The sequence below is a fragment of the Hippichthys cyanospilos genome, chromosome 5 (genome assembly GCF_059441005.1).
Source record: "Hippichthys cyanospilos isolate Australia breed blue-spotted pipefish chromosome 5, RoL_Hcya_1.0, whole genome shotgun sequence".
NCBI classification, from domain to species: Eukaryota; Metazoa; Chordata; class Actinopteri; order Syngnathiformes; family Syngnathidae; genus Hippichthys; species Hippichthys cyanospilos.
In genome coordinates this window covers 9,180,149-9,206,479 of record NC_142373.1, presented here as the reverse complement: position 1 = coordinate 9,206,479, position 26,331 = coordinate 9,180,149, and the positions used below count along the sequence as shown (strand labels likewise).

At 41.3% G+C, this 26,331-nt stretch overlaps 1 protein-coding gene and 1 long non-coding RNA gene across 3 annotated transcripts in view; one reads left to right on the top strand and one right to left on the bottom strand.

Annotated features, from left to right (window-relative positions):
• The window catches only part of fign (fidgetin), a 58,840-nt gene extending 40,754 nt beyond the window's left edge, over positions 1-18,086 (top strand). For both annotated transcript variants that reach the window (XM_088415908.1, XM_088415909.1), the window contains exon 4: positions 14,982-18,086. In XM_088415908.1, coding sequence (XP_088272034.1) covers positions 14,982-17,221 — 2,240 coding nt within the window. In that variant the 3' untranslated portion in view covers positions 17,222-18,086. The remainder of the gene's footprint in view (positions 1-14,981) is intronic.
• On the bottom strand, positions 6,491-24,800 carry LOC148423384 (uncharacterized). The gene is made up of 4 exons (XR_015865761.1): positions 24,733-24,800; positions 19,789-19,859; positions 11,652-11,739; positions 6,491-7,389 (listed from the first exon to the last, which is right to left on the bottom strand). It is a non-coding gene; the product is annotated as an uncharacterized LOC148423384 (long non-coding RNA).
• Between the last annotated feature and the right edge of the window lie 1,531 nt (positions 24,801-26,331).

The window sequence follows — 26,331 nt, the reverse complement described above, 5'->3', positions numbered from 1 at the left end:
ATTATTCCGTTCCGGAGTTGTGATTGTAAGGCGAAATCGTCGTATGGTAGGCAATAGAAACCTATGCTAATTAGCTTATGCGTAGAAAACCCCAGATAAAAACTGTCAAAATATCCATATTAAAAATTTGTGCTACTTGTATAGATAATGCACATGTATATAATTAAATATCAGAAATAAAAAATACGTTTGGAGTGATGTGACTTGAGCTATATTCCCCAGCGAGGATAGCCTAGCCTCGCCTTCTTCGGATTTCTTCATTATCTCCAGCTTCCTTTCCATACTAATCATCTTCTTACTTCTAATTTTAACGTCACTAGCAATCTTGCGACCCATGGCTAACCAATTAAAGTTTGAATTGATCACTAAAATCCACAATAAATACGATATTGTAAGCACTCACATGAGATGAAGTCTTCAGCATATGGGCATCTTAGTGACACCGTGACTCCGGCCAATAGCAGAGCAGCATCTTAGGGACGTCGACCAATAGCAGAACAGCATCTTGGGTACACTGTGAAGCCGACCAATAGCAGACCAGCATCGTAGTGACGCCGACCAATAGCACACCAGCATTTTAGGGACGTAAGAAGTGACGCTTGTAGGGATGGATGAGCGGGGTGCGATTCAGTTTTATGCACTGACCGCCAAGGTTGAATTTTCTAATTGTTGATGCCGTAAAGTGGGGAAAATGTCGTAAAGAGACATTAGACTATATCAATATTTAAAAGGAGACATACTCCTGATTTTGTTAAAATGCATTGCATTCATTCCAGGAGATGGCAATGAGTAGATGTTTTGTTTTTTAAGTAACAAACATAACTACAATGTTTCCTTGGACAAAAACTATTGTCCTAGGAACTATTGTCCAAACCCCCCCCCCCCCCCCCCCCACTTTCGACGACGGATGTGAAATCTCACGAGATGGTTGCCAGTTTGAACCACTGAGTGTCCTGGCGCTTTCCAGCAAAAAGTTGTTGCTCCTCATTTATTTGTAGCCTCCTGCCATCAAAAATTAGCATTTTCCAGCAAAATATCTGTAAGATAGAGAACAATAGCGCATTCATTTAGCCCTTGCTTCTGCGTTGTCTACCTCTCCCACATCTTTAAATGGATCCCATGAGTCGTCAGCCCTGTTGTTTCCATTATTCATTTCAGAACGTACACAGAGCACAAAGAGGCTGCAGGGGTGAAAATAATAATAATATTAAAAAAAAAAAAAACAATCGTGGCGGTGCATGGCAAAGGCAGCGCTTTATGCAAAGCGCGCCATGCCTTGGGACCCTGCCAGTCGATGTGCTGTTTCGAGGCGCCGGCGCCAGGGCCGGGCGCGGATGGCCCGCCTAAGTGTGTGTGGCGCTGTCAGCCTGTCAGTTAGGCCTAACGTGGCTCCCTGGAGGTACCTGGGGGAGACCCATCTAGCACCCAGTCAGCCTCCGCCGGCGGCCGAGCGGTGACAACGGGTTCCCGCGGAGAGCCCGAGTGTCATAGCGCGTATGTAAACTAGTGACAGATGACTGCGGACGTGTGGCCCGAAGACAGCAGGCCTGAAAGTAAAGCACTTTTCGCCCGCCCCGACTTCCCATCTCGTACCCACTCGAGACCAGGCAGCGCCGGCCGCGAATACATTGACAAGTCAGAGGCGTGAATAATAAAAAAAAAAAAAAAAAGAGGATGCAAATCATTTGGCAAGAAAAGACATACTCTTTTCTTTTTGGCTTTGAAAAGGCGAGCGGCGAATGGGCAAGGAGTTGTGCAGCGCTTCGGGCGGCTTTTCTAGGCCACGGGTCACGCGGGTCAGTGTTACACTCCCCGCAGCCTTACTTCAACCCTGGGTCCGTAAATAGAACGTGCAACGTCACCCGGCCAGGAGGGAGGTAGATTCCAGACCTCCGTGGCCAACGGGGGCCGCGCGTATGGAATCCGACCCCCCGTGTTCCCGGCGGAATATCGTTATCACACGCAAACACAAATGAGCCAGTCTACGCAAATGGGCCCGTACAAAGTGGACCGGTATATTTAGGTTCTTCACTGGCAGCTTTTCACACTTCATCAAGGGAGCTCGCATCAGCCACAGGAAGATTCTGTTAAACGGTCTGACCGCGGGGAGTGTTTTCACTTGTTTTGTTTTTTTTTTTCTTGGGTTGAACAATTCATCCCATTCAAATTGAGATCGCCATGTAGTAGAATAGTAGTTGGTGTACATGAGATTTTAAAATAGGTTTCCGCTAATTTAAGGCTTTTTTGTTCAGTGATAGAATCAGTGCATGGTTTCTTTTCAGATTAAGAGCAAATTAGTTGGAACATGAAGCAACTTCTTAAACTGCGACACCTTTGCAAAATGTTGTTTACCTTTGTTGTGTCTTATGCGGATGCACATTTTAATTAGTGGCGCAATATGGTTACGAGAATATGTGGCTTTAAAAAAAAAATCACAGGGGTTACATCGTTGAAAATCGGTTGAGAACCACTTTAGGAGGCTTTTCAAATGGCAAATATTCATCTGAAAAGTAACAACCAATCAATTAATCAATCAAATTTTATTTGTATAGCCCTAAATCACCTTCACAAAAACACTTTCTTTCTTGGTTTGTTTTATCTGTTAGTATGTATGTATGTATTTACCATCATCATTCATCCAAGTTCATAACGTCAGAACAATGTTTTTTTTTTTCAAGTCAAACACACATTTTTGCAAATTTTATACAAAAACTGTACCTCTGCTTCCATTCACCGTTCACACTGGCACTGCTTTCACTGACCGCTCACAATGTAGGAAATCTGAAAGACCGTTGATTTAACTTAGGGATATTAATACAAGAAAATATGAAGCGTTCAAGGAAATGAGATTGATTCTATTTTGTTCGAGTTTTTACATTGTTGCCAAAGGATTGGCGCGTCCTCGACGCGGTGACCTAAAAATAGCAGAATTTGACCCCGAAGTTAAAGGTGCGACCAGTTTGGTCTGTAACATGTCCGAAAACGGGCAAACATGTTTTATTGTTCCATAGTAAAAATAAATGCTTTATTTATTGTTCAAACCGTACCAAACTGCGACAGTATTTGAAGTCGTGTAAAAGGTTTGAGTCGCTTAATCCGCGCATAGACCTTGCGACGATGCGTTTTCCCGACCGCGAGAAAGGCTTTGAAAGCGAGCTCTAAGTGTTAATTGGAATTATCCGTACAACAACGTGGAGAAAGGCTAGTGGGGGCGAACCTTCAAAGAGCGGAATTGAAATGAGAAAAGGAAGGGAGGTTGCCGGCAAAATGATGGTGGAGCCGTTCTTAGAGTTAACCCGTGTCAAATATGAAAGGAGTGGGAGCTAAAGAATCGCGTCTCACAATACCGAATGTTGCTTTTAACAATAAAATGGTCTTCGGAAGGGAACTCTCCGCCGAGGCCATAATGTTATTAAAACGAAAACAGTTGTGAGGCAACGGAGATCGTTATTTCATATACGGTACGGCAACGCTTGCACAAAAAGCTGTGACAATACTTGAAAATTAAGATTCAAATCTTGTTTATTGGCGCACCGTTCAATACAACCCGATTTTTTTTCACGTACTCGAAATACATTTTCAGACATTGTCGTTGAAGGCGCAGTCCACTTGGACGGAGCTAGCATTAGCATTAGCATTCGCAAGCATCAATATTTTAGCTTATTTTCTTTTCTGAAGTTATTCAGAAAGTGCCTTCATTCTCGTTAGAATTGAATGGGAATAAAAACACTTCCAAAAAATCCGATTCCTCGATTAAGTGACGTATGAATTATGAATGTCATGAATGTCGGCCTGCTTTCGAGAAGGGACTGCAGAAGTTCCCATTTTTTGGCCTCCCTACTTCTCCTGGGCAAGTTTCTGCCAAATCTGGCAGCGAGATGCCCGTGTCATATTGATCAAAGATTGCCTCACTTGTCTCATTTCACCTTTTGTCCCGCCCGTGTCGGACAAGCCACTTTCTTTGAGACGTGAAATGTTTCAAATCGTTTTGCCGCAAAAGATGCTAGCGGTTACAGGTAAACATCCTTCTTTTATTTCCTCGCTTTTGTTATAGTGTGGTGTTTTATTTCTTTCTTATTTGCTAGCCGCCCTATGAACCACAGTACTGTGGAGCGGACGACGCTATGGTGTCACACTCATACCATCCTTCAATGCCTATAAAGAAACGCCAAGGTTGCAGTCATAAGAAAGGCTGTGAAAACAGGTTTTTGTTTTTGGTTTTGTTTTTTTTTAATCCGGCCGGCGTGCGTCTGTGTGATCGCAGCGTGAAGGATGAGCTTCCTTTCCAACGCGCTATCCTAACCAGGTTAACGCGGCTATAAAAAGTAATGGTTGGGAATGGGATCAGTGAATAAGCTAACCCGTCGGTTTCCAATGAGGCTTGGCCCAGTTGGTTTGTACACCCGACCGCCCGCCGCCTCCGGGCGCCGTTAAACGGCTTCATTACTGTAAACGTCAGCACTTGCTAAATAGCGATTGGAAACCCCGTATTAAAAATGAAGCTCTTTTACTTTATTGAGTTTAGTTTATTATTATTATTTGCTAGCCTTGAAGCCTTGTTTATTTACTGCTTGTTGAAAAAAGTGCGGTAAATAGACATATTTGACCAAACATGATGAATAATAGCCATTAACAATCGCGATTTCAATACTGACCAAAGTCATCTTGATTATTATTTTGGACATAATCGTGCCGCCTTAACGACAGGTGTATCGGACATGCTTAATTGTCCTTAGGTCTGACTGAGTGCGTGAATGGTTGTTCGTCTCTGTGTGCCTTGCAATTGGCTGGGGTAGGCACCAGCAAGCCTGCAACCCTTGTTAGGATAAGCAGCTCTAGAAAGTGGATTGTGGAACTGTACACATAATGCATAAAGCATATTACAACTCGGCCACAGTATTCAGAGGCTTTTTTGAAATACGAGCAGGATGTTATAGTACAATTGATTTGAAAAAAATCCAAAATAAGAACCAAAAAAGCAAATGTGTGCCATTGTAAAAGGTGTTCATTTATGAAATAATGATTGAATAGATGTGAATTGTTTACTGTTTTCGAAGAAAGGTTTAAATCGAATTATTCAATTACATGAATCAATTATAAAATGTGATATTCCATAGTAAATTGTGAATTAAGAGGTGCGTATGTGTGTAATGTTTTTTTTTATTTATGACATATTACATCATTTTACCATCTATAATTTACCTAGTATCTGAATACCATGTACTCATTTAGTAAACAAGGGATATGACCTGACATGTAAACTACTGAACCGCTAGATCCATTGTTGATATTTTTTTCTTTCATTTCAATTTTTTTGTTATTGTGGTTATACGTTCAATAAATCAAATCAAGCAGCCAAGCTCGGAAAATCCCATAAAATGGCTTTTTCCACTCGCTTTTTTGATTTAGCATCTTTGATTGTTGTGTTTTTTTCTTTAATGGGAGTAAAGATGTTAGCGAATAGCGTTTGGTCAATGATGCTTGGCGCGGCAAGGTCACAACGCTCCTCTTTTCTCTCGGAGTGCGCCGTAACCCCCGGTGAGAGCGGGTAACCCCCGGAGAGGCGGATTAACCGCAGAGGTCTCCGAAAATCATTGCTCGTACCAGATCCTTCGAACCCGACCACTTGACTCCGACGGCTGTTTTTGTTTTAACCGACGAGGCCTTGGGCTCGTCGTCCGTCCGTCGGCATGCGCGACGGAAGGCGATGAGCCCCGCCTCCTCCAATTGTCCGGGACTCGCGTGGGGTGAACTCGTGTGTCAAGGGCTGTTCTTTGAGCATTTGTGTGGATTTAGGTTGTAATGGGAGACGTAGCCTCGGGGGCCTCTCGGCCCGGAGAGTCATGCTTTAATGAGCATCGCTGAAACTGAGAAATGACAGCTCGCCGACTATCTCGACCTCCTGATTTACTGTATTAAAGGCAAAATTGAGAAATACGTCTTCCCCTGCGGCCATCAGGCGGAAGGAACTATTACCTCCAACTAAGAAATCTGGAGAAATATTTGGGGGATTCTGACCTCGTATTAAGATGTATGTATTTATATGAAAATTAAAAGGCCAAAATAAATGGGGCGAAAGTAACCCAAATGTGGTCAAAAAAGGGCCCGTCCAACTTTTTGTGCGTTATTTATTTAGCCAAACGCTAGCTCAAATCGATAAACTGCAAAACGACACTTTTTTTGTACAAAACACAATTTCAGGAACAATAATAATAATTACTATGATTCCTATTTATGTAGTTTTTAAACAACTGATATACCGGAGTTATTTTATCCATGCATCCATTTTCTAGTGCCACTTAACCCTTAACCTTATTTTTTGACTAATGTTTTTAGCGTGTTACGGGGCCAGTCAAGGGTTCAAATTTGTTAAATAAATAAGTACGATCCCAGCTTTTGGCTGATATTTATTTAATCAAATGCTGCATCAAACAAAAAATAAAAGTCAAAACCCAATTTCTCTTTTTCTTTGTAGTACAAAACAGCACAATTCAGGGAATTTTTGTGATTATGATTTATGGATGTGTTTTTCTCTTTTAAAAGAAGACAGCACAATTACCGGCGTAGTTTTATATATTATTATTGAACCTAACTTTTTAGGTTAATTTCAGTTACATTTAAGAACATTTTTTGGAGTGTTACAGAACCGGTCAAATTTTGGAAACATCCTCTAATTCCGTGATTTTTCATTATTTAACAGTTTTGTCGATTAATATTGAAGGAATCAATATGAAGTGTTTCCAAACTTTTGACAGGCTATACAATGAGGCATGTTGCAGAACTAATTCACTACTTGTGTTTTTTTCAGGTGAAATTGAATCCACTTAATTTCAAAAAACGCATAGTAACTATTTAATACATTAATAGCTATTACATGGTTAAAAAAAAAAAAAATCAACTGCATGATTAGCTTGGCTAATAGCATTATAGCGTAGCATGGCTAATCATAGCTACGGTGCCAGCGAATGTCACAAAAAGTTGAATCAAGGCAGATAATCAACCAAAAACATTTTCCCCAATTAAAATAGTGGAACTGCATTATTTATCACACCGGATGATATTTCTTTTACTTATAGTACAGACGATATTTGTACATTTGTTTGAACTTAATCCATGTCACATTGTGTTGATTTTACCCCAAATGAACGGCGTCGATATCATCATCATTGGGTAGTGATGAGTTAAAAAAAAAAGAAGTAAAAAAATAAATAAATCCGCCCGTTGCTATAGTAACCGCAGATCACTTACTTTCGCTGCGAACCAGCCAGGACTCCTGTCATGTTGTGTTAATGGTTGCCTCCATGCCAATGTTACTTTTAAGAGTTGTACATACTTTGCCGCAGGCTGAAATGATCAGACATCTTGCTCTCCGACTTGCCTTCGCTCGCGCTGAAAAGTAAAAGAACGCTTCATAAGTGTGGGCGCAAAATGCATTCCCAACTGTTACTTTCACTTACTGAAAAGCAATCGTGACGATTTCTTGATTAATGGCCTGAATTGAAACGATCTCCGCACAAGAGATCAATATTAGCGACGCCTGTTTCCCCGTCCCGCTCGGAACATGCGCTAATATAACAAGTGTCTTTATGAGCTCGGCTGCCAGCGTGGTCACTTAGGTGAATCTACAGCTTTGGGCTTCACGCGATAATTAGCGCCGATGAAATGCGAGCGCCGTAAGCAAGGTTACATCAGACGTGTCCGACGGCTTTACCGAGACCGTCCTCAAAGAGACTCACTCGCGTGGGGACCGGCACCGGTAGCTACACTTAACGGCATATGGCAACAGTGCTGAAATAATGATAGCAATTGTGCGCTTCCGATCTTGTCTGTCGGTTGGAACATCGCGCGGTATTTTGACCATTTTTGGCCCGTGTATTTCCACATTCAAAACTGAAAGAAATCTATTGCTTAGCACTTTAGTCATTTGATTACTTTAGCACTCAATAGACTCTCCTTTAGCCCAACACGTGAAAACATCTAAAAATATAAACAAGTACCTGCAATTGAATGTCTGTAATTGTTTGCTTTCGTTCTTTAGTACCTAAAGTAAGCTATTAATTTAGCACTTAAATACATAGTATTCAATTGATTACTGTACTTTATTTGCGAGACATTTTTAGAACCTTCTTTAGCCAGGGACTGAATGTCTGGACTCATTAAAAAATCAAATTAAATGTGTGTTTTTGGGATTGAATGAGTTAATTGTGGCGGTAAAGTTCTTTTTACAAAGGTGAAATTCTGTATCGTTACTTCTTCAAAGCAGAAATTGTTCAATTTCTTCGAGCTGAGATTTGAGTCATGGGTTTTCATCGATAAAGGGGATTTGAATAGCTTGGGAGAGTCTCCGAATGTTTTTCTGATGCCAGTCTTGTCTTAAGCGGAATAGTAACGTTGCCCCGAGGTAGTGTCAGAGCCGAGGTCAACGTGGAAGTAGTGCAACTTCCTGTAGCTTCCTTTTTAGACAGCAAAATGGCATCCCGCATTGGTGCAATGCAGAGTGTGTCTCAGCGCAAGATCAATAAACATACAAGAGTAATAGTTGAATTCAGAACATGATTTACTACTGTTTGTTCAGAAGTGGCTAGTAAGTAGATTTGAAATGTAGTTGCTAATATGACACCAAATTATAGTTCCTTATCTGTTCGGGGAGCTAATGAATAATAGCGCTAGCATACATCTAACAACGGACTATGATTACAATCACTGTTTACGTTACGGGAGTTTACGTTTTTTGGCAAGCATGGATATTGTACTATGATAATAATGCTAATATTGATGCTATTGTGCTAGCTACAAAACTAGTATGAAGGGAAATGACATTCAACTATATGTTGCTATTAAGATAGAGGAGGGTCTCAAAATGTTTACTTGAAAACTATTTACTTTTGCTGTTTCTGGCTTTTATCATGGATTTTATCATGTTGTGTGTATTATTTTTTTCCCCTTTGGCAATATCTGTGTACTTTTCTAGTCCTCAAAATAAATAAATAAATGGAAATCAAAATGTCCCTAACCCAGATTTATTTACATAAATTAACTGATTCTAAAACCTGCAGGGTTTTTTTTTTCCAAAGTTAAAGATAAAATCCTTTTTTTGTTACTGACAGACTGAAATTGTGAGGATTTGAATTTGAAATTGGACAAGGTTTCAAAATGATTATTTAATTTGAAAACCGATCAATTATTGCATTGATCATTGCGCCTCTTGAGTGCAGTATGCACAGTCAACGTATTTTTACATATCTTTCTAAAATCTTAAAACATTCAATCCTAGACACTTTTATTTGGTTGGATATAAAATTATTTTGCGACCGTTTTACCCCAATATTTGGAAAAAAATATGTAAATTGGTTTCTGTGAAGAAAGAAGTATTAATACGTCTTTGGCATTGAATGAGTTGAATACAATTCAAAATGATGTTTAATGTTTTTTTTTTCGAACCGACATCAATTCTGTCATGATATTGTTCCGAAGCTCAGGAATCCCGCCATTCGGCGGTCCGTCCGGTCCGCCCAGCGATTTTTAGGACCGTGCCGTCACAGTCATTACGGTTATCGTGGATATCTGGCTACGGGCAGGCCTTCAGGATCAATGTGCTCGATAGCGCGCAGACGTTTCGCCATTAATCAGCGCGGCGGTCAGACTGTGAAATTTATGGACAGTAGGCGTGCAAATACTGGCAATGAAGAAGACATCTCTTTTCCAAATGAGGGGTTAAATGGCACCCTGCTATCTAAAGATTGGAATTACCGCCTCATGGAGCTATCTGTTGAGTTTAAGTAGACTTAACTTAATATGCGGCATGAATGAGAAGCTGATTATAGCGTTTGCCAGTGTAGCAGAAAGCTTCGCCCCACCCTTTCTTCGAAAATCTCCAGGAAATTTGAATAGGGGCTTGTTTTTAACCACGGATGTAATTACTGTCCGTCGGCGATATTTGCACGCCTGTCAAGTGTGGCCCGCGCTCGCCGAATAAAAGCAAAAAGCTCTGGTAATTATGTTTACATCCAGAGATGAATATCCAAGGATTGTAATGATCAGTAATTATAAATACTTCTCAGCATGTCTGCCGCCTCACTGGGGGCTATTGTGCGCTCTGAAGTCCACACTTTGTGCAGCTTAATAATGACATTGTGCGCCACTAAATGTGGACTGTTTTTTTTTTTTTTTTTTTTGGTACAGCCAAGTCTGCTTTGGCTTCCAGTGCATAATCACGCTCCAGTCTGACTTTAAAGAGCTCATTACAGTTAGTTTTCTAAAGAGGCGCTTATTAAACACAGTTACCTAATAAGCATCTTGGGTGGTGCAAATTGGTAAAAATGGTAATGACTCTGATTAGGCCACGTTTCAATTATGACAGCTTTCCCTCCCCCATCTGCCTCCCCCCCACACAGCCAAAAAACACAGGAAGAGAAGTCCGGGTCTTTATGCTCTCGCCGTCCCCCTCCCTCGCACACGCTTGCAGCACATACACACACAGAAAAAGGAAAAGAAAACGGCGCCGCCACCTCGGTGCTTCCTTTCAGCCGCACTGTAATGAATAGAGAATTGTCCGAGCGGCGGTCCAATTTACACACTGGGAAATTGGATGGACAGAGTGGAGGCCCACTCTTGTTTGCTTAAAAAACGGTGCTGGCCACCAGATTAATAGTTCCCAAAAAGGTCAGCATTTCTGTTTCATCCATGCTGATCACTGAACCCGGAATTAAACACCGTAGCGTCGCGTATCAGCGTGTCATCGCAGTGTCAAATGTGGGAGCTGACCCACCAGTGTGTTGTTGGATGGAACACGGCTGCCTTTTTTGGGGGGGGGCTGTAAAGGGGTTTCGTTTCATCCTAAACGCAGCTTGATAATCATCAAAAAAGATTTGACGCCGTTAAGCAATTTGAACCTGAGCGTTTTAGTGTTTACTCCTTCTTGTTATCTTGTTTTTCGTTCGTTAATATTATTCACTTTGACGATTAATATCCAATCGGGGCTGTATTATACTCAAGCACAGTGAAAAAAATGGAGATTTTGGGGGTGCGTACTACAAACCGGATTTTACATCAATTACAATATGCACATGCTTGAAACATTGTTTGTGAATTGCTAACAAAGACTGCATTTGATGTGGGCTGATCAGTGGAATGTGATCTTCAACCCTCAGGCTATGTGGAATAATTCCACAAGTTGAATCTAATTATAGCCGCTCGCATAAAACAAAGGAACCTGTGGATGAGGAATTTGACGGTCCGTGCAGAGAACCGGTGACATAAAAATGCGTTTGCGTAGGTCTTAAGCTACATATTCACTATTCATAGTCTTTTTTTTTTTTCTTTTTAACGAAAGACACGTAGTCTATAAAAGCGTAGACTTGATTCATAAAAGTATTCTTGCGGCATTCAATCTCTAATCTCATCCGGCTCCCCTAAATCAAAATCCTTTGTGTTGTGCTTGTGAGCGTTGGCTTCAGGTAATCATCTTGGATGGTTCATTACACGAGAAGCGGCATGCTCGTGGATGACAAGTACACTTTGCAAGTAGCACCTCTTTGATTGCCTTAAGTGGCCCATTGTTCAGAGGCCATTAACAATAACAGAGGAATCGCACTCAATAAGCCCCCATGCAATTTTGCTATTGACGAAATGCGGCAGGAGTGTTAATGAACCGTTTTGACCGAATCCATCGCCGAGTTTCGCCCTCCTCGGAGTGCCGCTCGCCGCCGGCCGGATTCCGCCTCGTCCGTGGGAGAATACCTGGAAAAAAATGAGAGGTAATGCAATAATTGTTCGGATGTGTTCGAGTGGCGTTGTCGCCGTGACAGCCCGGGTTGAGATAAACACTCCAAAGCTATCGGGACAGCTGAGAAGATCGTATTTACATCAATGCAGACGCACGCCATTCGACTTGATACGGAATGGGCCAAAGCCGCGCCGAGCTTTTACTTGAAGTGGATGATGGCGGAAATGTTTCAAGTCTGGAGGGTTTTGGAGCCAACAATACTTGGGGATTGAATGACTCGGTTCTGCTTTTGAAAAATGAATACTATACAGAGAATGTACCGCAGTGGAACCCCGGGTTACGGTGTCCCCGGCTTACGTTTTTTTCCGTGTTACAAAGCGGAATACGTTTTTTCGTCCCCTTTACCCCTCGCTTTTACGACCTCGACAAGTTTGATTGGTTAGCCATGGGTCCCAAGATTGCTAGTGATGTTAAATAAGCTGATCAGTAAACGATTAGTCATCGTTTTCCCAGATGGAAAGGAAGCTGGAGATAATCGAGAAATACGGAGGCTAGGCTAGGCTATCCTCGCTAGGGAATAGAGCTCAAGTCACGTCACTCCAAACGAAAAATAAATATTCATTTTTGCAATGTTTTTTACACACAGATGTATGGAAAAAATTGGTTTGTTTTTAAATTATGTGATTAAAAAGTCGGCTCCCCTATTGAAACTTAGTAGAGAAAACTAGACATTCTCGAATATATTTGGTAATAGCTGGAAAATATTGTTCGAAAAGGGAGGCGTTGGATATCCAACAGACTTTTTAAGATACATTGCAAGTATGAGTAGGTTACCAGAATAAAATGTCACAAAAGGGTCTGTAAAAAGTAATAGTTCAGCTTAAATGACGAATTTCGATCATGTGGACAAAAATGTCAGTTTCTCCTAAAATACCATCTGTAAGTTCTCTATTTTTATTTCTCAGCAGCCAAATGGTCAAATTGTAATCAAAGTGTGTAAAAATAAGGGAAGAGTAGATGATACGCATCGTTGCTAATTTGTTTTTATGCAACTAGCTAGCTAGTGCGTCCTGCTAAAGCTGTTAACAAATGAGGCTAAAATGTCACTTATTCAAATAAATACACACATCAACTAATAAGTCAAAAATATAGCGTAATTAAAAACATGTTTTCAAACATGGTTTTACAATGCTCATCGGTTTTCTGACGTTATAAACCAAATTAGCCGATCGTTTTTTTTTTTAAGATCGTTTTGTTTTTAAGTAAAGGCGAAGAATTAAAACACGATTTTGTTCCAGAATAATCGCTGACCAAAATAATCATTATTTGTAGGCCCAGTATTCTATATGTATTTTTTCATTGGTCCTCCTAAGTAGCCTGTGCCTAAATCTGCGTGCCAAGTTTTTTTTTTTTTTTGCCTTGGGCTTTTCTCCCCCTTCATCATTAGCTTGGACGGTTGACAAGCATGTAAGGCGTAGCATGGATCTCTTTGACTAAAACCTTGTAAATTAACACAATTAGTGCAGCGTAATCCCGCTAATTAGCTCCTGGTGTGGTGGGTGGGCCAATGATGGAGATGGAGTCAGACGGAGAAGGGAATCATCCGTTATTCTTTCCAGACAATAACCGCGCTTGGCGTGCGCCCGGAGCTGCGGCCGCCTGCTGCTTCTTAAATCACGCGAAAGGACGCGGCGCAAATACCGCAATAGCGTTGCGAAACCCGCTCGGCCAAGGCGCAATAATCGCATTGGGAAATAAAACATCTGCTCGGATGCATCTTGAGCAGCTGTCTATTAAGGATTCTTTGAGGGTATAAATCATCTGATAATCCCCCAACAAAATCAAAATGACCACATGCGTGAAAACATTTATTTGCGCATTGACGTCGGGGTTTAACTTGATCCTTGATGCCATTCACATCTCAAGGCTGAATAGGCCGGGAGACGCTCGCAGTCAAGCATGTGTTTTTTTTGTTTTTTTTTCTTCCTTTTTTCCTCCTTCCCTCGCTGTGGATGGGAAGCAGTGGGCAGACTTGATGTGGATGTAATTCCTGCTGGGCTGAGGGGTTTGTGTGATGAAAGCAACGGAGCGCTGCCAAGGAAGATTGCTTTGCCGCGCTCCTCCAAGCAGATTTGAAAGTGTCTCCGAATGCTTCAGATGAGAGTTGGATTATGGACTGACCCGCCATGTCTGTCGCTGTCATCCTGTTCCGAGTCGGCTGGATTACAGCACGGCACTTTCGCATCCTCATCAATGCATGTTGTCTTACGCTCGTGTTCTCCGTTGGCCGCATGGGACGCGCGCGATAGTACTTAACCCCTTATTGGACGAGTTGGACGACCTGTGTTTGTAAGTTAAATGTGGCGGTTAAACCGTGTGATTTCTCCAAGTCGGGTCAACTCGGGGACAGTGATAACACAGGGAAAAAAAAGGGTGATTAGGGCTTACAGCTATCGGTTCCATTAATAATACCGGTTCCATTTCCTAATGGAGTATCGAATATTCAAACAATGTTTTTTTGCTTGGGGAAAAATCATTATAAACACATGGCCGAATAATAACTTAATTTTAATGCCCAACTTTTATACATTTTTGATCATCAACATTTTTATACCTAACCCTTTACTGGGGACGGCGGATGCTTTTTCTTATTTTTAAGTCCATTGTGCCAGGTAAAGGGTTAAATATAAATTAATCTTGGCAGTGCACTAATACTCCCCCTTCCAAATCTTTACCCATAAATTTTGTTCCAAGAGACGGATTTGAAACAGCTTTTTTGCTAAAAAGTGATCAGTTGGATTAGCATCAATCTGTGTATATTGAGGATATGTTTGTGGATTCATGCATGCACACACACACAAACACACACACACACACACACACACACACACACACACACACACATACATATATATATATATATATATATATATAAATATATATATATATGTATATATATGTATGTATATATGTATATATATATATATATATATATGTGTTTGTGTGTGTGTGTGTGTGTGTGTGTGTGTGTATGAGTGAGTATGAGTGAGTGAGAATGTTTATATGTGTATAAGTACAGTATGTACACACAAAAATAAATGTGTATGAACACAATAAATGAAAAAATCTTGGTCATATTTGAATATTTTCAAGCGGTCTCATTTTTTTAAACCACACCGTCCTTCCAAGGTCTGCTCATGACTGGTCACAGCTACTGCTTATTTTGACATGTGTTTCCCCTATGCGCAATACCCAGGTCTAAAGATGCAGTGGACCCCAGAGCACACACAATGGGCAGAACAACACTTTGACATCTCATCCACTACCCGCTCTCCAGCGCACAAAGTAGAGGCCTACCGGGGACACTTACAGCGAACGTACCAATACGCGTGGGCAAACGACGATATCTCCGCGCTCACCGCCTCCAACCTGCTTAAGAAGTACGCCGAGAAGTACTCGGGGATCCTCGAAGGCCCCAACGAAAGAGCCCTTCTCTGTTCCTACGCGGAAGGCACCGGCGGACTCTTGAACGGACGCAAGTCTGAGAACGAGGCCTGGCAGGAGGGGATTTACCCGATGAACTGTGCTCCAGATGTTATATCTGTGAGCAAAGCTGGAATGACAGCTGCCCTCCCCCCTACAGATGCGTCGGCTAGCATAGGCAGCTCCCCGGGGGTGGCGAGCAGCTTGTCTGAGCCCAGCTATTCCAGCAGTAACTGCACCAGCCACGCGGCCACGACTCTCCACTCGAGCCTTTCCTCTCAGGAATACAGCGCCGGCTACAACGGCTCCTACCTGCATTCTAGCTACAGCGGTCAGACCACCCCGGCCCTCCCTTCCCCGCATCCCTCTCCTTTACACAGCGCCGGGCTGCTGCAGCCCCCGCCGCCGCCGCCCCCTCCCCCCACCTTAGTACCGAGCTACAATGGCGCCTCGCCAAACCTCCCCAACTACAATTATCCGCCAACAGGGTATCCCTCTCAAACGGCCGTCGGCCCCGGCTACAGCCCCGGGGGAGCGCCCCCGCCTTCCGCTTATCTGCCGTCCGGGATCGCGGCACCCACGCCCATCCCTCCCTCCACTCTGCCGGGCTACGCCTACCAGTCCCACAATCATACGCCCGTTGCCCCGGCACCTCTGAACGGCAGCGCATCCAACTCGTTAAAACGGAAGGCCTTCTACATGAGCGGGCACGGGGAAGTGGATTCCAGCTACGGCGACTTCAACTACAACCAGCAGCGCTCTTCTCAGAGTCCCATGTACAGACTCGCCGACAGCAGCGTTTCAGACTCCGGCAGGGGCAACGGCTTCGACAGGAATGCCGAGGCCTCGTCCCTGGCCTTCAAGACAACCAAACAGAGCGTGTCTTCGGATCAGCAAAGGAAATTTAGCATCCACTCCAGCGGGGCGCTGACCCCCCCGTCCTTCGGATCGTCGAAAAGCTCCGTCGACGACCTCCGAGCCGGCGACACCTACGGCAAGTTCGGATCTCCGATTCTGAGCGAACAGGGCGAAGAGCGCGGACAGCATCTGCCTCATTCCCTGTCGGGGCCCGATGTCGGCACGCCTACCTCGTCCCTCCTCGCTGCCGAGGAACAGCTGAAGAACAGCGACCCCAACCTGGTGGACATGGTGACGGCGGAAATCCTTCAGCAGTGCCCCCCGGTGGATTGGAGCGACATCGCCGGACTGGAGATGGCCAAAGCGGCCATCAAGGAGGAGATCCTCTGGCCCATTTTGAGGCCGGACATGTTCAGCGGACTTCACGCGTTACCTCGGAACCTTCTTTTATTCGGGCCTCAGGGAACGGGCAGAACGCTGATGGCCCGCTGCGTGGCCAGCCAGCTGGGGGCCGCCTTCTTGAGACTTAGCAGCTCGGCGCTGGTGACCAAGTGGTTGGTCGAGGGCGACAAAATCATCCAGGCTTCTTTCCTGGTGGCTCGGTGTCGCCAACCGGCGGTGGTGTTCATCAGCGAGGTGGACCTACTCCTGTCGGCCCAGCTCAGCGAGGACAGCCCGGTGGGTCGGCTCAAGGCCGAACTCCTCATGCAGCTCGATAGTGTTTTGTCCTCCGCCGAGGACCAAGTCCTCGTGGTGTGCTCCACCAGTAAACCCGAAGAGATCCCCGAGTCCCTGAGGAGGTACTTTACCAAACGCTTGCTCGTCCCTTTACCCGACGGCACGGCGCGGCACCAGATAATCAACCAGGTGCTGTCCCCGCACAACTACTGTCTCAGTGACAAAGAGATGTCGTTACTGGTTCAGAGGACAGAAGGTTTTTCCGGACTGGACGTGGTTCAGCTTTGTCAAGAAGTCGTGGTGGGCGCCCTCCACGCCGTTCCCGGCTCCGACCTGTCTGGCATCCACCCCAGACAAATGAGACCCGTCTCCTTTCAAGACTTCGACAACGTGTTTTGTAAATTCCAGCCCAGCGTATCGCAAAAAGAACTCGACACGTACACCGAATGGAATAAAACGTTTGGTTGCAGTCAATGAAATCAACGGGAGGCTCGCACCGCCATTTCTTAAAAGGGTTTGGGGAGGTCATGTAATCTACACGCCGGGCTGGAAGAACCACTAACGTCAACAACTCTTGATGTGCTCAAGGGTTCGGCGCTGAGTGCTTTAGATGTATAAATGACCGACCCGTACTTTGATAAAAAAAACTGGTACATGGCGGGAGTTGTGTACTCACCAAAAGACTTGTAGAGAATACCCGCCCCTCCCCCCTTCTTGTTTTTGTATATACATACATATATATGACTATACTCAACTGCTGATTTTGAGATTTAGTTGCTATCAAGTGCCTGAGGTGGTGCTGTTTAAGTTTTCTTTTTTGCCTCACAATCTTCAATGGTGACGTGCTAATAGTGGGTTAAAAAAAAAAAGCTTTAAAACGAGACAAAAAAAAAAAAGCCTGCTTTCTCTTTTCCATTAGAACAGCTGTGTCTCTTGTGTGCTCATTGTGAGCGGTTATTTTGAGCTAAACTAAATTTTATGGGCATAGTTTCAGCTTCATTTTCTGGCATATTTTATATGTGTAAATGATTTCGTTATGGGGAAAGAAAACAACAGAAACATTTACATACTCATACTTTGGATACTCATTTTAGTCCGGTAAGATTCGAGCAAGGTGATGTTTTTTTCGCTCCTCTGATGTAGATACGACTTAAAGGGTGAATATTCATTTACGATGTGGCTTCACTTCAACAAATAAATCACTATGTAATCGTTGTTAGTTGTAATTCATAGTGTTTGACCTACATGTAACGATTTGATCATCCGATTTTTAATACTCAGGAAAGTGATTATTGTATCGTGATCGAGTACAGTTAAGCCCATTATTATTCATACGCTTTACTCCTGCCCCGTTAATTTTTTTTAATGGTAAAATGAACAAAATTACACCATTTTACCCCCATTTTTCACCACCTACAGGCCAATTTAGGCCTGTTTTAGCAGTCAATTTAGACAAGGGAAAAATGATGTTAGTGGCAGAAATGTTTTTCTTCTTTTTGTGGAAAGAAAACATTCATTTGATTTGATTAATTTTATCAGCCCCAGATTGAAACCTGAAAGTTAAGCAAGAACATGGCAAGAAACCCTAAAAGTCGAATAAATCGTTTCAAAAGATAAAACGATCAAACAGAAATAACGATCTTTTTCCAAAAATTATGCAGGAATATTGTAAAAAAAAAAAAAAAAAAAAACTCATTATCACGGTAAAAATCATCTTCATCTCATTTTCAGGACTAAAATAATTAGAGCACACTTGACCAGAAAATTTGCAAGGGGATGAATCATTTTGGGCTTAATTGTATGTTTCCAACACAACACACATCTGAAATTGTATCAAACAACCATAAACGGCTTGAATACCTCAGCAATGGCTTCTCCAATGAATGTATATATTCAATTTTGACTTATTTGCCAGACAAATAGAATCTGATTTTTGGTATTTCCTTGAAATGGAACATTGTATTATGATTAGAGATTTGCCTTTGAAGAGAACGGAAGCGTTATTTATCTGGACTTGTTGCCCGCGGCTAATTCCGTCGTTATTTTCAAGGCACTATCACACGGAAAATCGTCCGCGGTGATTCTGCTCTTTGAGTCGCCCCGTTCGGAGGCTCAGCTGTACATCTCGCCGCGGAGAGCCGCGTAGAATTTGAAAAAAGGTGCAGACAAACATCTTGGGGTTGAGCGAGGAAAAACTGCCTGGAGCCATTTCATTCCATCCTGCTGCTGTTTTATCATTAATGAAAGCGAAGGATTATGTATTTCCGAAGTTACCTCACTTTGTTAGGCATCTTTGAAAGACACAAGGTGTGATGACAGCAAACGCTTTGAAGGAAGGCCCGTGTTTTTTCTATTTCATTTTATTTTGGGGCGCGCGTGCTGAATAGTCTACACACCTCTGTTCAAATTTCAAGGCCGACACGCTATCGTGTGCTATGTCTATGTAAACATGGGGGGTATCATGAAGGATTGATTTCCATTTCTTACTTAGAATTGCAAGTAGGTAATATTGATGTTGTATGTATGGCGACACTGCCATCCAATGGTCACAGTTATCGCTACAGCGCTCAATTGGCTTAATTTTAGATCTGCGCGAGTCAAGGGTGTCCGCTACCCTCCGCAAAAAACGTATTTGACGAGAGTTTTGTTATTTATGATGTCAGCAAACAGAAGAGACCGCTTAATGGCTAAGTCTTAAAGTGTCAACATCACGTCACAGATTACAAAGACAGGCCATGCCATTTTTCAAGTTTTTGTGGGTGGTGATAAATTTAACCTACATATGTATGGATAGAACTGATGCCGCTGAACAATTTGACTGGTTGAAGGGAAAAAAAAAAAAATTAATTATTGCGCCTTTAAAAGCATTTACAAAATTAAGGGGAAAAATGCAATGTGTATAGTTTGCAAAGTGTGTGCACAAGGGTCCAAAATAGTACAAGCACGTCACTATTAATCATAAAATATCATCATTACTACTAATCAAAAAAATTCAACTTTTCATTTATATTGAAAAAAAAAAATCTGCTCATTTTTATACTTACAAAATCACCTCACATGCTGGATTAAAGCCATTTGCGGGCAGGAACCAGCCCCTGGGCCATATGTTTGACACCTGATATGGATCAAAAAACACACAGTGGACACATATGAATTGGACGGCTCTCAGGAGGATAAGGAAAAAATAAAATATATTTGAATTTATCTGACATGAATACATTAATTGGGTTGTAGGTTTCAAGCAACACTAACAAAAATGAAATGATTCATCAATTTTTTTTTTTTTTTTTGAGCAAGGGTGTGTAGACTTTTTTTTTTTTTTTTTTTTTAATCCACCGGATATATGCTTTACAATCGGATAACTCACATAATAATCCAAAAGGGGAATGCCACTGATAATGCTTGCTCCAATACATCATTGCTTATCGCAACGCTATCACACAATGTCGATCTATTTCTACTTTAAAGAGCTTAGTGACTTTGAAAGCAAACAAAAAAAAAAATCCAAGTCGAATGTTTATGGAAGATTTGCTGTGACGCTGTCTCAGTCTATAACTGTAACATCCATGAGTTGAGTGGCACTCCTTTGACTTGAGTGCAAGTGGCAAGATGTGACAAAGTCTTATTTTTAGACGTTTATTTATACCTGTTTGTTCTTATTAATCGGTACATAATCCAAACAACGGTAAAAGAAAGCGCTCGCCCGTCAAGTGAGTTTGGCACATTTGAATGTATGATGTCCTCTGGCCTGACACGAAAAAAAACAAAAAAAACAAACAAAAATGGCACTGAAGTAGATAGCACTGTTGTTCTGTTGCACTAAACTTGTTTTCAAAGAGGTCCCATTGTGTTTTTTTTTTCCTCACTTTTTACAGTTGGGAATTGATTATCATTATGAAGTGACATGCGCTATTGAGATTCAATACAAGTACTCCAAAATATGTGTCGTGCGAAACTGCATTAAATCCAAGAGTGGATATTACAGGGCTTCTATCAGATCTCATAGAATGTGCGGCGAACATAAGAAGCGACAAAGCTAGCGATAAGCTTTTACTGTGTTTAGTGGAACTTAAGACGCGTTCTGAAATGCAGATGCTTGATTGAATATTTTTCCTTAATTTCACCTGAATGTATACTTGTATGCATACTTCATTCTTTTTTCTTTTTTTTTTGTCATGACTTGTTTGAAGAGGAATCCATCATTTATCTTAACCTTTTGTGCAGTGTTTTGATCATTTTTGGGTCATTTTCTTTAGCGTTTAACTTGACTGGGTTCCGTTATGTCAAATTTGATCAATTTTTCATGTGACTGCTAGAGCCCCTATACTATTGAGCAGCGAACAATTCTGAGTATTTCTGAAGGCAGAAAACATTGCGATCACGTGAGGCTTCGTTCAAGGTCGCAAATATTCGCCAGACGTTCGCCTGTACTTTTCAGATTTTAGAAAATTTCACATGTAAATTAAACACCTTCTATTATAGCTTTTCCCAAAGCGATATTTTTACAATTTGAATCAAGTAGAATTTCGACTTGTAGGAGTTTCCAATGAAGTAATTTTCGATTGTGAAGCGCTAGCTAGCACACAGCACGTTGGATAAGATCCAACATTTTATTATTTTGCTAATTCTTCAAGGTGTTTTTAGGATTCCTCATTTTCGCCTTCCTGTGTAGCTGACATGAATGCGAGCTGTGACTTCCCATGGATGTCACATGACTAGTGGTAAAAAAAAAAAGATTCCATTACCCTTTTGCGCAATCTTTTTCAACACGTCCCAAAAAGCACCTCATGAGAATGTCAAAACAATTCTGCAATATTTGGGAGATTTTTTCAAAATTTCTCTTTCCATTACCAGTTTTGCAAATCCCACATTTTGCGATCATCTGAGAATAATAACGGAAACGTAGGTTTTGTCGGTGAACATTTTGCAAAAGATTGCGGCGACCTTGAATGAATTCTGACTTTCGCTCCCATTTTGCTAGCTTCGGAAACGGTTGGAAATGTTCCGTCAGTGGGATTGGAGCTAAAGAATGATCAACCCTTCAACTGCCAAAAACAACCTAAGCCGTCCATTACAATGAAAACATTTAGTGTCAAGAGATGCGTTGGCTCATTAAATATGGGTAAGGACCAATAGGAAAGCAAATTTTACGGGGAGCGTCCAAGACAGTGAAGCAGTGTCGGTTAATTTTTCAAGCTATTTTCTATAAAATTCACTATTTGTTTTGAAGCATGAAATACAAAATGAAATTGACTATTACGCCATGAAAATAGTTTTTTTTTTTTTTTTTTTTTGCGGGGTACCAGAGTGAGTTCAAAATTTCGTAGAAAAACAAGATTTCGACCTCAGGTTTTTTGCACATTGTTTCTCTGGGTACAAACAAAGCACAAAAATCCAAGATTTCCCCAAGTGGTCCTATCCTTTTGACCCTTACCGATATTTTTTCCCCCCATTAGCAACAGATGATACGAATCTGATGCTCCTCCACTATAACCTTTTCTATACGATATCTCTTTTGATATCACAATTTCAAAAGGTTGTAGCTTGAAAACGGCAGCAGATGAAGGCATATTATAAAAGTTGCTAATTTGGCATTTAAAGGGTTCCACTGCATTCTAATTAAAATTGTCAGCTTTAATTGAAATCTCACACTTCCGACTTTCTTCTTTGAATGGCAGTCTTTGTTCTTCTGTTCAACGCATTACTCACTAATATCGTATTGTTGTGAATATGTTTTCAATGCTGCTCGAATCCTTCAGATTAAAAAGCAATTGGCCTGCCCAATAAGTCGATTCGAAGGCAAAAACGAAACGACAAAAGAACAATGTAATGAGTAAATGCACTTTTCTTGATTGTGGCCAAAGTGAAACAGCTTTTTTTGGACTGTGTTGACGCTCAAAACAGCTGTGGTACATGTACATATTTTTGAAATGTCCTAATATTTACACGCTCTTCTAGCACTGTTTGATTTTATGTCATGGTATGGGAATCATTTAGTCGGATTTTCCCTTCGTCCAAAGGGCACTTAACCAATCTTTATTCTTGCCTGGTATTTTTCATATATTCCCCTTGAGGCCCAGCCCTATTTGTGTCCACCCTCATGTCCATTTTGTCTCAGTAAGACCGCAAAGTGAAACACGTGATACATCATTGGAAAGGCTAGGATGTCCTCGAATGAGGACGCTGGGTCTTTGTAGGGTAGCGTCTTTGGGCCAAAAGACGAAAACATAAAATGTCCGCACGAGTGGACACAAATAAATAGGTTGGTCTTCGGGAGATATTTTCGCAAGGTTTATTTAAAGAAGCCCTAAGTGCCAATCGAAAGCACAATGTTTAACGGATAAAAAGATTGAAGAACGCACCGAATATTATATGCTGAAAAAGAACGTTAACTCGTGATAAGATCAGAAGAGGTTTTTGAAAAAGGCGAATATTTCTTCAAGGTATGGCACAAGGCTAAGCTGTCGCATTTGTGCGACTTCAATTGTTATCGCTTCTCAAACGAGGAGAGTCAAATCAGTTACACGTTTATTCAAATGGGGCGTGTGTGTTTTTCACCCGCTGTCAATGTCGGAATTATAATTTGTCATTCATTATTAACGGTGACGCGGCGAGAAGCGCCCGTGGTCACCGCCGATACTTGAGCAGAATCTTTGAGAAGCACATCAATCCTCACGGTGACGCCTTTATTTTTCTGTTTACTCATCTTTTTTTGTTGTTTTTGCTTTCTATCCGTTGCCGTTTTGTAGTCGGAGCTGGTAAATGTTTTCTACCTCATATCGCTACATGTTGTAGATGTAGTCAGGAAGTCTTTTCTTTTTTCTTTATTACGGTTATTGTCATGCGTTTGTGGAAAAACAGCAACAAAGAAAAAAAAAGTGTGCCCTTGAATCTGAACAGTCTACCTCGTAAAGACTGTCTATTTACACTGACGGCTGCGAATCAGAGCGGGGGGAAGAAAACATAATGGGGAGGGGAAAAGGTGTTAAAAAAAAAATCCAATGTGAAATATTGTCTTGTCAGTGTAAATGAGTGTGCCAATTTCCAAGTGTACAGGAAAGGGACACTTTTGGACTTATCCATGTACAGTACAATGAAGTTGCACATAGCTGTACCTATTGTACATTTGCTTACGGCCTACAGTACATCAAAAGCACCACGTACATGTTTATACGTGTGTTATGTATTGCCATAGTACAGTGACTTAAATGTATTTTAATTTTATTGAGGCTTTTGAAATACTAAATAAAAAATGTCTCATCTTTTCCTGAACAGCTGATGTGTATTTATTTGCAAATCATTGGTTCCTGATTACTGTAGTACTTCAGTAGTACAAGTATGTAGTGAAGTAAGTAGTCAATTATTTTAGTATTCAGTATCCAAAGTAATTGATTACTTGAATACTAAAGGTAAAGTAATCTGCTCTGGGCCTTGAGATAAGAGCCACCCCAGAGTTTTTCAAGATACAAGTCTTCAGATGAGTTTCTGCCATGTGAATATTGTGATACGAGCAAGGTGAAATGGCAAACAACTCATTTCAAATTTGATTGCGTTTCCATTCATTTCAACGTACTATTGTGTAGCGCTTGTTGTTTTTATGAACAAATAACCAATATTATTCAGTCCTCCCTTTGTTTCGAAAACTACATTGAAGACACCTGTTAGTGACTCTTCCCTCTAATCACTTTAAGTGCTTTACAGAAGGTGTAGAACTGAAACAACAAAGACATAAAAACTATTTAGATGCTGCTGCAAATAAAATAAAATGAAATTAACGCGCCCCACTTTACTGCCGCTTGGTATAACACGGTTAGACAAGCATGCTAACAGTCGATAGCTAACGTGCTATCCGATAGCTCGATGCTAATCGCTAGCGCGATGCTAATCACATTAGCAAACTTATTAGAAGGTTATTATAATTAATAAGGCTAAAAATAATAGATTTTTTACAGATGCGGAAAAACTCTAAAAATAACAAACATACATACATGCTGTGGTTGGCTCAAGACTTGAGGACATGGAGTTGTAGCCGCTAAGCACCACTCTCTTGCTAATGGCAAAAAGAAGCGCTCAACGCAACAAGTTCCGGTTGCCTTTCACAATAATGCAACTTTTTATACGAGCAAACTGAAACAGCGCTCTAACCGCTAGGATGGCTCATAAGGAGCCAGAACAAATATAATGTAATGCTGTAAATCATAAAATGGAATTAATGTCATATAAAGCTGGCTCATCATTATTAGCATTACTCATTATTACCAAATAAAGTACCGACATGGAATAAACGCAGCTAATCGAGGAGACTAATTGCAGTTTTACACTTTTAACCACCTTAACCACGGTGCCTATAAATGTTGTTTAAAGCCACTTAATAGATTTCCCAATTATGCTTTTATTGCTTTATCCTTTGGATGAAAAACACACTGTCAGTACGGTCTGAAAGAGGCGAGTCAATAATGATATTTCAGCCCAAGACATAAAAACGTGCAGCTCTTTAAATGTTATGTCATGTTAATTAAGACATAATAATGAGTTGAGCTTTTTGTTCTCCGTGTGTGATAACTGATCTCATGCACAATGCTACAGGCTGGCATTTACCCAACAAAGAAGAAAAGACCTGCCTTAAAATGGTACTTGTACTATTCAAGATGCTAGGTTTTTATCACAACTGTTGTTTCAAAATATGAGCTGATTTCTTTGTTTCAGTATTTATGATTTCACCGCAGAAGGGTATAAAAAAAGAAAATAACATCTACCTGTTCTCTACAAAACAGTGCAAAAATAAATGAAGCCTGAAGACGTTCACCATTAGCACGTCTAAGGTAAGTCTTAATGTAATTTTATAACACAGGGGTTCGATGATTTTTATATGCTTGTATGACAGTTGAACGCTCATAATTTATTCATTTTTTACCCAAAATTGAGTTATTTTAGACCGAACTTTTGGGGGGTGAAGCATGATCTATTTTAGACTTAACATTTTTTTTAGAGTGAAGCATTTTGCTTCGTTTTAGAAAATGAGGGCATTAAAACGGAGTAATATTTTTGCCTACAGCTACACACCTTTACCCCTGCCTTTTCCGATAATGCTCGGCACTGAAAGGGTTAATAGATACGGGTCACCCAAGTTGCTTGAAAATTGGACCAACCCACAAAATGACCTCATTTTGATGCAACTTTGGGTTAGTTTTGCAAATCCTCAAAGCAATCCGCAGTTATAACCAGCACACGAGCTTAAAAGATGGGTCAAATTAATTCAGTAATTTGATTCAACCTTGTTTTGTTTTGCTTTTTTTTTTTAAATCAAAACAACCCTATTTTTGTGTTATTTTGTACAAAAAGTGGATTTCCAATTTTTCATTTATTTATTTAAGTGAGCCTCGGTCCGTCCAATTTTTGACCAAAAGTGGGTCATTTCTAACCCAGCAGTTTAATCACGTACTGATGACACGGAATCCTTTTTCTTGCTAGTTTTATCTCACCCCTTGTTAGAGTTTAACGCCAATGCTCAACCTATTGTGCTAATAAGCCTAGCACCCTCAGATATGATGAATCAGAAATGAGCCATTTTGGTTAAAAAAAAATGG